General features: G+C 42.5%; 1 protein-coding gene across 2 annotated transcripts in view; it reads right to left on the bottom strand.

Moving 5' to 3' along the window:
* The window catches only part of LOC124556841, a 594435-nt gene that overhangs the window by 188250 nt on the left and 387978 nt on the right, over positions 1-18207 (bottom strand). For both annotated transcript variants that reach the window (XM_047130858.1, XM_047130859.1), the window contains exons 4-5: positions 3224-3303; positions 767-879 (exon numbers count right to left, since the gene is read on the bottom strand). In XM_047130858.1, coding sequence (XP_046986814.1) covers positions 767-879; positions 3224-3303 — 193 coding nt within the window. The remainder of the gene's footprint in view (positions 1-766; positions 880-3223; positions 3304-18207) is intronic.

The following is an 18207-nucleotide window of genomic DNA, read 5'->3' as shown; positions in this document are numbered from 1 at the left end:
TGTATGTGATGTCCTTAGGTTAGTTAGGTTTAAGTAGTTCTAAGTTCTAGGGGACTGATGACCTCAGATGTTAAGTCCCATAGTGCTCAGAGCCATTTGAACGCCATTTTCTTTTTTGCCATATCTAACAACAACATAAATATTTTATACATGAACATTTTATTTAAGCATATAAGTGCTTATTTAACATTTAGAAAAAAAAGCATGTGTACCTAAAAATTCTACCATGCTAATAAATATGCGTTAGAATAGACTACGCCATCTGAAAATGACACTGCACTACCATGAAGAGAACTTCCTGACTTCTTTTAAATGTTCAGGAAATATCAATATTCAAAATCGATGTCAAAGGAAATACACATTACTCAAATTTAAGAATGCAACACATCGAAAAATCCGGAGTTACCATTAGATAAGTTTCTGGATGAACACTATGTACTTTCACTGGAAAAAAAATGTTAAATAGGAAAATATCTTTTGGAACTTCATTAGAAAAACGCGGGAGAAAACAGGGCATCTGATTCTGAAACCAGAATCTAACACCGAATCCATCTGAAGAATATGCAGCCAACAGCTGATCAAAAGAATTTCACTGCCGATTGTGTGTAAATACCGGCCATCAGTATTATCTTTTATGTTATTACTGAACATGCAAATTTATTCTTCGTATACCCCGTATATAAAAACACAATAAAGCCATGCAGACTACACTATTAGAGAAAACAATTCGTTTCAGTGCTCAGTTTGTGATAATTGATACACTTACAGGATTGTAATAGGTGATGCCAAGTCTCTTAAGCATTGGGATTGCTGTGTCTTGCCGCCATGTAGTTGGATTACATGATCCTCCCAGAAATACTTCATACTTCGGAATGCCCTCTGCAAAATAAATTATGTTTAGAGTCGCATATTAAATCCAAGTTTGAGTGAACAAAATGATCACCTTCTCCTTGTGAATATGCTACATTTTCTTAAGATTTACACATTATGATTATTATGTGGTTTAGAGCTGTAGTATTTGTGGCACAGTGTGGACTTCGTACGATTCCTCGACTTAAGCAGTTATGACGTCAATACGTCACCTACTGGTCTACACTAAGGTGACGAAAGTCACGGGATAGCGATGCACACATATACAGATAGCGGTAGTATCACGTAGTATGTTATGAAACGACAGTGCATTGGTGGAACTGTGATTCGTACTGAGGCGATCCATGTGGAAAGGTTTCCAATGTGATTATGTCCACACGACGGGAATTAACAGAGCTCGAACGCGGAATGGTATTTGTATCTAGACGCTTGGGACATTCTCATTTAGGAAATCATTCATTCCGAGATCTACAGTGTGAAGGGTGTGCCAAGATACCAAATTTCAGGCATTATCTTTCACCATGGACAACGCAGAGGCCGACGGCTTTCACTTATCGACCGAGAGCAGAGGCGTTTGTGTAGAATTGTCAGTGCTAAAAGAGAAGCAACACTGCTCGCAAGAACCGCAGAAATCACTGTGGGACTTACGACGAACGTATTCGTCAGGACAGAGCGGCGTAATTTGGCGTTAAGAGCTATGGCAGCAGATGCGGGTGTCTGCAGCGCCTCTCCGGGGCTCGTGACCGTATCAATTGGACGATCGACGGCTGACAAACTGTGGCCTGGTCAGCTGAGTCCCGATTTCAGTTGGTAAGAGGTTCGAGTTTAGCACAGAACCCACAAAGCCATGGACCCAGGTTGCCAACAAGGCACTCTGCAAGCTGGTGGTGGCTCCATAATAATGTGAGCTGTTTATACATGGAATGGACTGGGCCCTCTGGACCAAACGAACCGGTCACTGGCTGGAAATGGTTATGTTTAGCTATACGAGGTGTGGCTAGAAAAAAACCGGACTGGCACTGGTGAAACAATAAAACGAATGCAATAAGGCTGAAAGTCGCGTGGCCTGTCACGTGACTCTCGCTCCGCCTACTGCTCGAGTTTCATCTGCCTCCTGCACTCAGTCTGCCCGTGGCGTCTGTTTTAAGTAGTTGACGTTTTGTCTGTGCGTCGGAAAATGTTGAGTGTACAGAAAGAACAGCGTGTTAACATCAAATTTTATTTCAAACTAGGAAAATCTGCAAGTGAAACGTTTGTAATGTTACAACAAGTGTACGGCGATGATTGTTTATCGCGAACACAAGTGTTTGAGTGGTTTAAACGATTTAAAGATGGCCGCGAAGACACCAGTGATGACACTCGCACTGGCAGACCATTGTCAGCAAAAACTGAGGCAAACATTGAAAAAATCGGTAAACTTGTTCAGCAAGACAACAAGTCAACTCCTGTTAACTCAGACACTGCTCTGATTGTTAAACGGCGATCTTGTCGAACAAGTTTACCGATTTTTTCAATGTTTGCATCGGTTTTTGCTGACAATGGTCTGCCAGTGCGAGTGTCATCACTGGTGTCTTCGCGGCCATCTTTAAATCGTTTAAACCACTCAAACACTTGTGTTCGCGATAAACAATCATCACCGTACACTTGTTGTAACATTACAAACGTTTCACTTGCAGATTTTCCTAGTTTGAAACAAAATTTGATGTTAACACGCTGTTCTTTCTGTACACTCAACATTTTCCGACGCACAGACAAAACGTCGACTACTTAAAACAGACGCCACGGGCAGACTGAGTGCAGGAGGCAGATGAAACTCGAGCAGTAGGCGGAGCGAGAGTCACGTGACAGGCCACGCGACTTTCAGCCTTATTGCATTCGTTTTATTGTTTCACCAGTACCAGTCCGGTTTTTTTCTAGCCACACCTCGTATGTTGACCATTTGCAGCCGTTCGTGGGCTTCATGGTCCCAAACAAAAATGGAGTTTTGGTGGTTGACAATGCGCCATGTTACCGGGCCAGAATTGCTTGCAACTGGGTTGAAGACCTCTCTCGACATGTCGAGCGAATGTTTTGGCCACCTATATCACCCGACATGAATCCCATCATACATTTATGGGACATAATCGAGAGGTCGGTTCGTGTACAAACTCCTACACCGGCAACCTTTCCGCAATTACAGCTACAGAGGCAGCGTGACTCAATATTTGTGGAGGGGACTTGTAACGACTTCAGTGCATGCAGCGGGGCAAAAGAAGGTCCGATACGATGTTAGGGGGTATCCCACGACTCGTCACCTCAGTGCATCATTAAGCAGTTAAGATGAACTTTACTTTTAGTAGTTGTTTCAACTTACTTGACATTTTCCTGTTCCTTCTCTTCTTATCTTCTCCATCTTTCTCCAGTAATCTGGATAGTTGCACAGGCCTGGGTATCCTGAAATAAAATTGAACTGTTATATACGTCTTGACTTCTCTGTCGTTGATACGATGACCGTTTTTCTAAAACTACAATAAAGGAATCAAATTTCACATCATTTGCTAGAAAAGTGTGGCAGAGTTTCCAGAACTCTGTAGCATACTACGTCATAAAAAGACTGCTCTCACCATTTTTTGTCTGCCTCGGGAAAGACAAATCACAGAACTGAGACTCTCATAATAACTACAGCAGATAACAAACATCGAATTTAACGCCTGAAGGGCGACGGTATACTACTACCACCACCTACCATTCGTGTGCTTCAGCTCGGATACAACAGGAGATTCACATTCCAACTTGAAAATTATCAAGAGTGATTATGAACATATTCTCAGTGAATAAATAATGTTAAATGAAAACGTAATTTTCCCAGTTGCGCTTTATTTATTTATTTAGACTAGTACTTCAATCTACAATTAATTTTGGCTTTTTAAACCATTATACAGTGTTTGGCTAGAAAAACGTGTCATACGTATAAAATGGCAGAGTATTCACTGTATCTTTACTATCTGACAGTTTCTGCACACTTCCTGCCTTATGTGTACCGACTGTCAAACCATCAAAGTCCTAATTCCACGGTCGGGCACTCTACCAGGCAAAAATATTACCAGCTACAGATTGGACAAGTTTACACCAGCACCAGGTGCTGCTGCTAAATGGGGCTGTTCCTGTAAGTCCATGTGGCGGGCTACTTCCTCTTGATCACGGGTAGTGTATGACCACTCGGTGGGGGCACGGCATTAACCGCTCTGTGACACTGGCTACGGGGGGGGGGGGGGTGTCTAAGGCTGAGCACACGGTTCATCGCTACGCTAATTATATATTTTAGTGTTATCTGTGTGATAACAATACTCTATAGTATGTGTTTTTTGTGTAGATCATAGAATAAAATGATTATCCCGATAAACTGATGAATGTTTGGTGAACTAGCTAAGTCAGCCTCAATAATCAACTGGGTGTGCCAAGGTAGTGCACGCACTCCGACAACAAGTAGGTTAGAGCCATCTCTGTGTACGATTTTCAGACAACGAGGATTTGCTGATACAACAACTGGCACACACAATGTAACTGGCACTACAGGAAATCCTTACAGAACTTCAGTAGATGTGATCTACCCACTTGAGGCACTTCAAGATGTTGAATGACTTGAGTTGTAGGTGAAATTCGCACGTCACTTTTCTCTCTATGTCAAGTCCCCTTCTGTCATATATCAAATGTCTGTTTCAAATAAAGTGTGGGCCTAGCTGGAAGAGGGTTTAGGGAAGTAGCAAAATGGCGACTGTAAGGAAAAAGCAGAGATCCGCCAATATGAACCGACCGACCGCCGGATCATCCCCCGTCAATGACGTCAGCAAACCAATCTCCCAGTCGTTGCCGGCTTTCTTTACCTCTGAGCCGTTACTTCTCACTCAAGTACGCCGAGTGCACACCGTTTCAGTCCCACCGAGGAAAAATCCCTGATAAGGAAGAAGCACTGCACTGGTAATCGTTTCGTGGAGATATGATATCAACAGCTGTGACAAAGATGGTTGCCCTTAAGCTGGCTTCTTTATAGGGCAGATGTTCTCCTGTTGAAACTCGTCTGAAAGATGTTCTCAATGGTTCACGTAAAACTACGCCCATTGAAAGATAAGCTTGCTTACCCAGATGCACTACTATCGGTGATCAATATTATGTCTCCAAGTGCTATCTTACGCCTTTTCAAGCTCTAAACCCACGTCTGGAAGTGTTGCTTGTGCTACAAACTGTAAAGTTGTGTCAAGTTACCTTTAGCGGAATGTATTTCCTGAACACACAATGTAAGTGACTAAGAGATGCTGATAGTTGAACTTCACACACCGTTCTTAAGTCACAAACGATTTCTACCAGATTAACATTGGTTTATTTAGTGGACCAGACATCGCGTTACAGAGAGCCAGAGTCTTTATCGAACCACAAATGATATGTGCATCCGTATCAGTATGGCTTGGAAAGTGGGGGTGTGCATCATCAAGGTTAAGGTCACCAACGATGCTGAAATACATCCAGTTGATGTTCACTGTAACCTGAATAAGGGGGTAGAAGTCACGGTACAGAAACACATAGCCACATCACCACAAAACCACCTACAGATACATCATCCTCATACTGTGGCTTAAAAACTTCACTTGGCGGTCGATTCACTTACGCTTCGCATCATTGAAACAGAGGCAGAATAGTCTCTTGTCTGACAACACTACGTGCCTCCAGTTATCTACTGTCACGTTTCCGTGAAGTCCGACACGGTGAAAATATGCAGCTTCGTGCATCACTACGACCAATCGGATTTGCGCGGTACCCGATTCGGTATGTCCGTTGCATGCAGTTTCCTATGCTATATTTGCTCTGGAACTGTTCGAAATGGACCTACATTCACTGGCACCACCAATTCCTGTCAAGTTTCTAACAATGCACGAGTAGGATAGTAAGGACAGTAAGGGCCGAACTTGACCTTGAGTTTCAACTTACACTGATACGGATATCCGGTGTCAAGTTACCCACTTGGGCTCCTCAGTATGACCACTCCCTCTCACCTGGGGAACCAGGGGAATCACCCAGGCAACTGTCAATGGAAATAAAAATGGCCCTACCTTCCACCACCACCTCTCTCTCTCTCTCTCTCTCTCTCTCTCTCTCTCTCTCTCTCTCTCTCTCTCTCTCTCTACTCTGAGATAATGAAACAACCTCATTCAAATGAAACAACCTCATTCAAATGAAACAACCTCATTCAAATGAAACAACCTCATTCAAATGAAACAACCTCATTCAAATGAAACAACCTCATTCAAATGAAACAACCTCATTCAAATGAAACAACCTCATTCAAATGAAACAACCTCATTCAAATGAAACAACCTCATTCAAATGAAACAACCTCATTCAAATGAAACAACCTCATTCAAATGAAACAACCTCATTCAAATGAAACAACCTCATTCAAATGAAACAACCTCATTCAAATGAAACAACCTCATTCAAATGAAACAACCTCATTCAAATGAAACAACCTCATTCAAATGAAACAACCTCATTCAAATGAAACAACCTCATTCAAATGAAACAACCTCATTCAAATGAAACAACCTCATTCAAATGAAACAACCTCATTCAAATGAAACAACCTCATTCAAATGAAACAACCTCATTCAAATGAAACAACCTCATTCAAATGAACGTTATTACCTGCAGTAGCTGATGCTATGAACAGATGCAGTCTATTAGCTCATTGGGGGTGTCATATATACTGCGGGATTAGATTGCTCACTACTTTATGCTCAATGTCAATACCATCATCGCCGCTGTTGCTGTTTTCGCCATCAAATATTGGTTTCTATAATGGTCCTATGCTTCTTGTTGTTCTGGCTTTTGCCATCTTTTTTACATCAGCCGAATGCAGTATTTCATGGTATATTTCCATATCATTAACTGAATAATTTATAGTTTTTTTTTCACGGGTCTTAGGGAAAAAAATGGTTCATTAAGTCAGGTGTTCTGTCAAATTGCCTATCACCAATCTGTAAAGTATTATCAGATACATTTATAGGCTGTGTATCTACCATGTACGGTCTTCCCTTGCTGACGCCAGGGTAGTGACGGATAATGAATTCGTCAATGGCAACACCATCGTTATCGTGTGGTTTTTTCTTCTTCTGAGAGCTGCCAGATAGATTCAGTAACCTGCTTAAAGGTTGTCGATGCATATGCCCTAACATTAGTAACCATAATTTCTCTCTCACCACTTTCCGCACTTGATTGGGTTTCTGCTTTGTTGACATCTCAGTATATACTTATCAGACTTCTTTGCAGCGTGAGGCTTTGTATATCCGCTCTTCTTCCTCTTATGTGGCTGCTTCTCCTCCTCAATAACAAGAGCCTCTGCGTCTAATTTCCCTCCATAGCCTCAACCTTTTCAGTTAAATTGGTTTCTTTCTTACCGATTTCATTAACTATTTGATTTAATGTGTTGATTCTCAGACGAGTCCGGTAACACGTCTCTACCACCCTGCGCTTACCTCCAGCTTTACGCACGATAGTCTGAATTTTCGCATCCATATTCTGTCTACGTACACCCATTCTCTCGGGTTGAGAGCCAGACGTGCGCGCGAATTTGTCGATGTTGCAGCGTATACGGATGTACTAACCTCTCTTACTACGCTGCAACATCGACAAATTCGCGCGCACGTCTGGCTCTCAACCCGAGAGAATGGGTGTACGTAGACAGAATATGGATGCGAAAATTCAGACTAATATATATAAGCTCTTGAAAGTTTCGTCTGTACCTACCACCATTCAGTTTTCTTGTTTTATCAAAAACGAGAAGCCCATTTGTGAATGATTCCAGCAGTCAGTACATATCTTTACAAAATAATTGAATTACGTGTCAGTTCCTACATGTGCTTGATAAATGTTAAATTCAGATTGTCTTGTTTGAAAGCTATAATGAAGTTTGCATTATCCCTAAGCAACTGTTTCGGGATTCTGGAATATATTTGGCTTAGGTAAAATACATGTATATGACGATACAAACAGAAATATTCTCGAATTTTGTCGGTTTTCCACAGCAACATTGTCAAATAAGTACACAGTGTGTGGCTTTACTTGTCCAGGTAAGGGGCTATCATTGCTTTCGCAGAATGTCGTGTATGTAACGCCTATTACACCGCACGGTAACTGATACTTGTGCTGAAAATGTTTGTGAAAATACACAAAGATGCTCAAATGAGGCTCCATCTACTTGTGTTAGCAGCGTCATGAGAACATTAGTCTTGCCATAATTGGATGGACCTACAATAATAGCTCGTGTATTATCAGGAAGGAGTATTCCATTCGTCGTCTTTTTCAGTCTTCTTTTGCCTCTTCACAGGATCAGTCACCTACAACGAAGTCCTTGTGACAAGGATGTTTCACGCACCCTGCCATGATACCGACTACACCAGGTACCAATAAGCAGTGGTAAATATAGAAAGACACTTTTAAGGATGGTAATAATATGTGTAGCCACTATAGCTCCGTCAGTTAACCACATGAGCTACATTGGCTACACAGAGAATTGAGCTATACGTATACGCACACGTGAAAAGTAACTTCATCATTCAGTTTGACAACGACAGGTGACGAGGTGTTTGCGGTAATTGTCTGCTGCTGCTGCTGCTGCATGATTATAGGTGCAGCATTTAAAATAATGATATTAGTATGTGTAAGTATTGACTATAAAAAAATTATGTACTAAAACACGAACACAGGTTGAGATGAAAAACACACACACGCACACACACACACACACACACACACAATTTACTTAAATATCATAGATCGGATATAGTATTTCAAGAAGTCGTCAGACTAATTTTCTTTGCGTCTGTACAATAACAGTATTTCCCTAATAAAGCTTTCTGATATGCAATAAATTCTGCACACATCTCCTCCGACCTGATGGGCACCTCACAATACTCTGTTTTTTCACATGCACATTTAACCTGTTTCTTTTTTGGCTCTGCGTTCATGGAGAAGCAAATGTACTGTTGAAAATCACCAACATGTGTAATATTCACATGCAGAAAGTTTATGACATCATTATATGTGGACTCTGTGCTTGGCAACTACCAACTCAGTCTCTCCAATACAAGGCGTAAATCAGTATCAATATCGTTTAAGTTCGTAACTGAGGCATGCTGTAGATAGAGAAACTTGTTACTCGATTTCACACATAGTGCAGAGTCAGCAAACACTGTTGTTACTGATAAAGTCACTCCAGTAACGCTAATGTCTGGGGGAGTACGAGTTGGGTAATACTTTGTGGTCATCTACCGATCGATTTAGCGCTCTGCACGGCGTATTTCATCCCAGCGGAACTTAGAAACAGGCACTTAACACCCTTCCATTCATTTTCAGTTTCTATCCTCACATGTAAGCCTCAGTCATTATGTGCTTCTACATCCACATTTAAATGTTTCGTTCCACTACGAGTTGAATTATATGAAGAACTGAAAAGCATGAGCACACTTGATACCTTCTCATCCACAGCATCTGTACTCTGTCCTGCACTACCACAGTGATGTGCTGGGATGGGTCAGCTGTCAGTGACCAATACTAACCTCCACCTTGCTGTTGTTTAGGATCATCAGCAGAATTATGGGCATTGGGAACATGCAGGGTGTCCTCAGCACCCGAATCGGTGAGTGGGACAGACAGTAACAGCTGCTTCTCCTGCTCCAGCATGTGGCCAATGTGCGCTACAGGATCCCACGAGACCGCTGCATGCTTGGACATCCTGAAGGTTGGTAGTGCTTGAAGTCCGGAGGTCAGTACATGTCTTGACAACATGATGGCTGAGGCTGCTGCAGCCCCCCATGTAGCAGAGGTCGACATGTTGGTGCTCGCCCCTGCATGCCTTGACATGTCTAAGGCTACTGCTTCAGAAGAAGGAGGCAGCACCATATACAGACCAAGACAGGAGAACAACCAATAATAATGCTAACTATAAACAAAGATGTTATATGTGATACTTACTTTCTGCTTCTTCCTTTTCTGCAGGGCTGTGCTGGATCTTGTCTGCTGCTGACGCTCCACAGTTCTTCTTCTTCTTCTTCTGCTGCTGCTGCTGCTGGCTGACTAAGTGAGACAGAGGCTGCTGCGCTATTAAACCCACTATGTCTCCTCTAATGACGACAGCAGATACTGCCACCCTATTGGCCAAAGCTTATGATGTGACCTGATTCAGCATTCCTTTTGGTTCCCACTAATTTTTTCTGGACAGCCATCTTAGATTACAGTGGGGAGATGGGAGTGGGGAGAGCGCCAACACTGCTCTCTAGTGGTGGTGGTGGTGGTGTGAACTAGGTCAGATGGTCTCCGAACCTGAACGTAGACACCTATAGTTCAAATGTGGATAGGGTGAAGTTGATTTGCGGTGTTAGGTGATTTCAAAAAGGTAGGCATTTCCAGCGTCAGCATCCATCTATCTTAGGTTTAAAATGTATCTTCACACCATCCCACTGCATTGCCTTTATTTGTCTAAAAGTATTCACCCTACACTTGTCCATTATCCTTTCTTTCTTCTCATTGTGTAGAAGGCTTTGGATTCAGTCCTCAGCTGTGTATGTGCATGCAGTAAACTTGTTAAATTCATCCCTGCCCATCACCAGCATCATTTCCTCAGATGTACACATCGTTGCTTGTGCCAGAGTGGTGAACGTCTTGCCGCTTGCACTTCGAAAGACTGACTGGACTTTCGTTGAATGATCTACAGTTCCAGCACACACATTTATCAGCACGAGTTGTGAAGTGTAACTTAGCCCCATCCTGCTGCATCTTCATTATTTGATGAAGCATATTCGTCTTCCCCCCCATGAACCATGGACCTTGCCGTTGGTGGGGAGGCTTGCGTGCCTCAGCGATACAAATGGCCGTACCGTAGGTGCAACCACAATGGAGGGGTATCTGTTGAGAGGCCAGACAAACGTGTGGTTCCTGAAGAGGGGCAGCAGCCTTTTCAGTAGTTGCAGGAGCAACAGTCTGGATGATTGACTGATCTGGCCTTGTAACATTAACCAAAACGGCCTTGCTGTGCTGGTACTGCGAACGGCTGAAAGCAAGGGGAAACCACAGCCGTAATTTCTCCCGAGGACATGCAGCTTTACTGTATGATTAAATGATGATGGCGTCCTCTTGGGTAATATATTCCGGAGGTAAAATAGTCCCCCATTCGGATCTCCGGGCGGGGACTACTCAAGAGGACGTAGTTATCAGGAGAAAGAAAACTGGCATTCTACGGATCGGAGCGTGGAATGTCAGCTCCCTTAATAGGGCAGGTAGGTTAGAAAATTTAAAAACGGAAATGGATAGGTTAAAGTTAGATATAGTGGGAATTAGTGAAGTTCGGTGGCAGGAGGAACAAGACTTTTGGTCAAGTGATTACAGGGTTATAAATACAAAATCAAATAGGGGTAATGCAGGAGTAGGTTTAATAATGAATAAAAAAAATAGGAGTGCGGGTTAGCTACTACAAACAGCATATTGAACGCATTATTGTGGCCAAGATAGACACAAAGCCCATGCCTACTACAGTAGTACAAGTTTATATGCCAACTAGCTCTGCAGATGATGAAGAAATTGATGAAATGTATGACGAGATAAAAGAAATTATTCAGGTAGTGAAGGGAGACGAAAATTTAATAGTCATGGGTGACTGGAATTCGTCAGTAGGAAAAGGGAGAGAAGGAAACATAGTAGGTGAATATGGATTGGGGGGAAGAAATGAAAGAGGAAGCCGCCTTGTAGAATTTTGCACAGAGCATAACTTAATCATAGCTATTACTTGGTTCAAGAATCATGAAAGAAGGTTGTATACCTGGAAGAATCCTGGAGATACTAAAAGGTATCAGATAGATTACATAATGGTAAGACAGAGATTTATGAACCAGGTTTTAAATTGTAAGACATTTCCTGGGGCAGATGTGGATTCTGACCACAATCTATTGGTTATGACCTGCAGATTGAAACTGAAGAAACTGCAAAAAGGCGGGAATTTAAGGAGATGGGACCTGGATAAACTGAAAGAACCAGAGGTTGTACAGAGTTTCAGGGAGAGCATAAGGGAACAATTGACAGGAATGGGGGAAAGAAATACAGTAGAAGAAGAATGGGTAGCTCTGAGGGATGAAGCAGTGAAGGCAGCAGAGGATCAAGTAGGTAAAAAGACGAGGGCTAATAGAAATCCTTGGGTAACAGAAGAAATATTGAATTTAATTGATGAAAGGAGAAAATATAAAAATGCGGTAAATGAAGCAGGCAAAAAGGAATACAAACGTCTCAAAAATGAGATCGACAGGAAGTGCAAAATGGCTAAGCAGGGATGGCTAGAGGACAAATGTAAGGATGTAGAGGCTTGTCTCACTAGGGGTAAGATAGATACTGCCTACAGAAAAATTAAAGAGACCTTTGGAGAGAAGAGAACCACTCGTATGAATATCAAGAGCTCAGATGGCAACCCAGTTCTAAGCAACGAAGGGAAGTCAGAAAGGTGGAAGGAGTATATAGAGGGTTTATACAAGGGCGATGTACTTGAGGACAATATTATGGAAATGGAAGAGGATGTAGATGAAGATGAAATGGGAGATAAGATACTGCGTGAAGAGTTTGACAGAGCACTGAAAGACCTGAGTCGAAACAAGGCCCCGGGAGCAGACAACATTCCATTACAACTACTGATGGCCTTGGGAGAGCCAGTCATGACAAAACTCTTACCATCTGGCGAGCAAGATGTATGAGACAGGCGAAATACCCTCAGACTTCAAGAAGAATATAATAATTCCAATCCCAAAGAAAGCAGGTGTTGACAGATGTGAAAATTACCGAACTATCAGTTTAATAAGTCACAGCTGCAAAATACTAACGCGAATTCTTTACAGACGAATGGAAAAACTGGTAGAAGCGGACCTCGGGGAAGATCAGTTTGGATTCCGTAGAAATGTTGGAACACGTGAGGCAATACTAACCTTACGACTTATCTTAGAAGGAAGATTAAGAAAAGGCAAACCTACGTTTCTAGCATTTGTAGACTTAGAGAAAGCTTTTGACAACGTTAACTGGAATACTCTCTTTCAAATTCTGAAGGTGGCAGGGGTAAAATACAGGAAGCGAAAGGCTATTTACAATATGTACAGAAACCAGATGGCAGTGGTAAGAGTCGAGGGGCATGAAAGGGAAGCAGTGGTTGGGAAAGGAGTGAGACAGGGTTGTAGCCTCTCCCCGATGTTATTCAATCTGTATATTGTGCAAGCAGTAAAGGAAACAAAAGAAAAATTCGGAGTAGGTATTAAAATTCATGGAGAAGAAGTAAAAACTTTGTGGTTCGCCGATGACATTGTAATTCTGTCAGAGACAGCAAAGGACTTGGAAGAGCAGTTGAACGGAATGGACAGTGTCTTGAAAGGAGGATATAAGATGAACATCAACAAAAGCAGAACGAGGATAATGGAATGTAGTCAAATTAAATCGGGTGATGCTGAGGGGATCAGATTAGGAAATGAGACACTTGAAGTAGTAAAGGAGTTTTGCTATTTGGGCAGCAAAATAACTGATGATGGTCGAAGTAGAGAGGATATAAAATGTAGACTGGCAATGGCAAGGAAATCGTTTCTTAAGAAGAGAAATTTGTTAACATCGAGTATAGATTTAAGTGTCAGGAAGTCGTTTCTGAAAGTATTTGTATGGAGTGTAGGCATGTATGGAAGTGAAACGTGGACGATAAATAGTTTGGACAAGAAGAGAATAGAAGCTTTCGAAATGTGGTGCTACAGAAGAATGCTGAAGATAAGGTGGGTAGATCACGTAACTAATGAGGAGGTATTGAATAGGATTGGGGAGAAGAGAAGTTTGTGGCACAACTTGACTAGAAGAAGGGATCGGTTGGTAGGACATGTTTTGAGGCATCAAGGGATCACAAATTTAGCATTGGAGGGCAGCGTGGAGGGTAAAAATCGTAGAGGGAGACCAAGAGATGAATACACTAAGCAGATTCAGAAGGATGTAGGTTGCAGTAGGTACTGGGAGATGAAGAAGCTTGCACAGGATAGAGTAGCATGGAGAGCTGCATCAAACCAGTCTCAGGACTGAAGACCACAACAACAACAACAACAACAACAACAACAACAACATATTCGTCTTCTTCATACATTCACCAAATATCATTACTTTCCAAGCATCGTTCAGGTGGCTATGGACATAGTCCTCAGCTGCACGATTACAGCTTATATACCTGTTAAACTACTATTCCTCCAGCACCGAACACACAGCACACGTAAACAATTACGTCCAGCCACCCAGTCCAGCAGCTAGACACAGCCTGAACGAATTTCCCGCCATTTTCTCCGTAGGCCGCTATCTTGGATTATGTCATGGGAGGGGGAGGGCCAACAGTGACCGCTGGTGGTGGTGGTGTGAACTACGTCAGTTGACCTCCGGACCTCAAGGTGAACACACTGGATGGTGGTACTGTCTGGTGCTCGATCTGTGGCAACTGAAATTGTTTAAATAAATAATATACCGCACTGCATACAAAATAGATACTTACATCTATCCTGTCCAGCAGTCCAGCACAGACTGAGTCCTTTTTCCGCCAGTTTTCAGATGAGGGAGGGGAGGGCACGGAAGTTGAATAAATTTCGCAACAATGCAAAGTGTGGCGACACTCTCTTTGTCCCACTAATCGAATATCAAATGCCTGTTACGCCTACTACGATCAGAAAGTAGTATGTTCGGAAATAGTTTCATATTTCATTCCTATCCATTTCTCAAGCACACGATCAAAAAGCAGTAATACGAAATTTTTTTATACAAAGTTGGAATCCTCATATTCTTCCATAGAATGTGTGATATCCCCATTTCATCTCCTTCCTCGTTCTAAAAAACGATCTTGTCATCACTAATTCTGTAACTATTCTTGCCATTATCAAACTTATTCTTCGATTAAGTTCTCTCATCCTACGATAATCATCGGTTCAGTTATCCCGTGTTTATTCTACTGCTAGGCGTTATCACGTGTTCGTACAACCATTTTCCGCGCTACTCCGAGAACAGAACTCAAGTGACTGTTAACGGGGGACTCTACGACTGGCTTTTAGTAGTGTAGTTTTCTGTCAAAAATTTTCTGTCACAATTTCATTTTATTCGATACACCCAGATGATAGTTTGTAATCTTTCTTACCTGTTATTCCTGTTAGTTGTTTATTTCCACTCTGGTAGTCTGAAGCTGAGGATTTCACTATTAATTGTAACAATGCTCATCACTCGGACACCCCATCAACCACATGAACTTCGATTGACATTCACCCGTTAGTGTTTATTCGGCTCAGATCATATATCCCCGTCACCTTTTGTCTGTGTGAAAGTTTTTTTTTATTCCTAGCTGCGAAGGGGATTTCCCTCGCAGACACGTCGTATACACTATGCACTCATTCAAATATCAACTTATGATTCGTTCAGAATTCAATTTCGAATGTGCTCAAAAATATTCAAAAACCAACTGGGATGCGTTTGAAGATCATGCGAATGAACTATAGACCAATGTGCGCTGGATGCTAGGCACTTTGTGAATCAAGTTTTTATTTTTTTTCTCTTCAAGAATATGAATTTGGTGCCTCCCCTGAATCTGCCGCCCACGGCAGATACCACAGTACATCAGTATGGTAACTGTCCAGTGTGGAATTCTATGGATCAATCCGACTTACGTTAACAACAATGAACATACTCTTATTTATTAGTTAAAACTCCCGGGCTGAGAGGCCGTGGTCGATCTGTAAAACTACTACTTCCTGACGTTTCGTTGCCAAATGCAGGCAACATCTTCAGAGGTGATGTCAACGACTGGCTGCCGGCCGTGGAGGTCCTGCTTATATAGATGGCATAGTATTTTCCTGTGGTTAATGTATGGGACTCATATTAATGTCACATATACTAATAACACTGCTCAGTTTAATCCGTTTAACACTGTAATCACTTTTCTTCATTCCACCAGGGGCTGCTGTGTGGCTGAAAATGGAGCCGCCCACGAAAGTTTTAAAAGCGTGATTTGGAGCGGAGGGGGGAGGGGGGAGCTTGTTTCTGATCTTTCTAGAGAAAAAGGGCGAGGGGATGGGAGTGGAGTGCTTAGCGCTTAAACTACTAGCAACGTTTGTCTGCAAAGACGTTCGCGAGTTACGGCAGGTTTATTGTGGCTTTCTGCCAGCCACCAGATCAGAGATGATTACACATACATTGTGCGAATTCCTTTCCCATGCCCGGTCTGGCTAGTGTCGGGTAGGAATGTGGAGGTCTCTCGTTCACAGCCAGGGATTCTGTGGCTGCTGCGTACGCTCATTGTTTTTTTACACCTTACTAGCATCTCAATTGACTCGTTCGACCTGTGGATGCTCGGGAGAGTTCTCGGTAATCCAGGTGTGTATTTGTAGCAGTCTCTGATATTTACACGAACGTGTTTGCCGTTATTACCACAGATGGGAGATGCCCCACTGTCAGTCACCAGGCTGAAGATGATTACGCATCGTACAATGCAACTCTCTCAGCAACTCCTCCGTGGGGTTGTGGTGTGTCCGCGACCATACTCCAAGCCTTGCACGATTTTTACTGGGGTTGTTTCAGTTACTAGTCGACTTTATCTCTAGGTGTGTATCTTTTAAACCTGCTCAACACACAGGAGGCTTCATAATTTTACTACTACATCACACAATCCGGTAATTTAGTATGGTATTTCTTATACATACTGTATCTTTGGGTAGAAATCTGTAGTGCTTACAGAATTTGCTACGACATCATTTATATGAGGTTAAACACCCACCCACACACCCACACCCACACACACAATAATGGTGTGGTGGCTTACATATATTGGGATGATGCTGCACTATCATTAGCCGAGAGCATCGGGACATCGACGCTGCAATGCGACATCGCGACGCGGTGTTCGTATGAGGCCAAGACATTACTCACCATCTGGGTAAAATGCGTAAAATTGTGGAAAAATTGAAAATGATCATATTTGCCTAGTTGTGGTATCTGCTGGTGCCTCGAATGACGAGATATTAAATTGTTATTAACAAGCCACGATGTGGCTTAATGGAATTTGTTATTAACATGCAGAGAGAGCCTACAACTTGTCCCTGTACTGCTCAGTTTCTGAGTGAACTAAACTCAACGAAGACACCCAGTTACAAAAGATAATAATGATGATGATGGGAAGGGAAGAGGGATGCTTTATCCTCATTGGTCCAGAAGGGTGGACTGGGGAGGAGGAGAGAGGGTTATAGGTGGTAATTGCCTGGGAGATTCCCCTGGGCGACCTTTATCAATTCCAGGTGGTTCCCCGTGTGTGTGGGTGTGGGTACACCGAGTAGCCCGAATAGGTAACCTGACACCAGATGACCCAATCAGTGTAACCTAACACTCGAGGTCCAGATCGACCCGTCCTCTCATTATCCCACTTGCGCGGCACGGTTAAGATCTTTTTACGAGCTACGTTATTGTGCCTCGTTACGTGGCTGCGAGTGGTAGACTCAGGACAGTCCGCAGTGCTACGCCAACAAATCAACTTGTTTCGCAGTGTTGTTACGGATACGTCCAAACATGATAGCTCTTTTCTGCGAACCTGTGAAGTCTCTATCCTAAAGCATTAATACACACACACACACACACACACACACCACTGCCAATGTCAATGTCGTGAGTTAAGTCAGCAGTGGTGAGGCAAGTGACCCCTGCTTCCAGTTCTACAGCGCTCCAAAGCGCCCAGTGTGCTCTTTTAAGGGGTAGCTAATATTTTGTTCGACAAGCTTATCCAAACTAAGAAATACAACTGGTGAGCGCCACGTGCTCCAAAGAAGGGCTGTCAGGGTCGCTTACTGCAGTATCTCAAAGGACGGCGAGCGGAAAAAACCAACGAGGGAACATGTAGTTGATTTGCATCTCCAGCAAGTACTCTTGCCACGAAGTTTTGGTTTGTATGATGCGCTGTCTAAATAAATGTTTCAAGAATAAGCTTCCTGTGGCTGATTACTGATATTACAGGCGTTGTTAGTTATTGCGCCTATTCACAGTCACACACTGTTCATCTAATCTGAACCGCCGTGTTAATAAATTTGTACTCTGACATTGCTCAAGCGTCTGCTTTCTTACTACAACTGGAAGTACGCCTTATGTAAGTATTAGGTATCTCTTGTTATTCTAGCGCGTATGAAACTCACAAACTGTGAAGTACCGAAAGTCCAATTTTCTTTGCTAATCACTGTACTGAACATTTAACACGTATAGTTCTTGTCTAAAATCGAAACAGACAGTACAATTCATTGT

This window comes from Schistocerca americana, chromosome X, assembly GCF_021461395.2.
Source record: "Schistocerca americana isolate TAMUIC-IGC-003095 chromosome X, iqSchAmer2.1, whole genome shotgun sequence".
In the NCBI taxonomy this organism is placed as follows: domain Eukaryota; kingdom Metazoa; phylum Arthropoda; class Insecta; order Orthoptera; family Acrididae; genus Schistocerca; species Schistocerca americana.
This window is presented reverse-complemented; position numbering and strand designations above follow the sequence as displayed.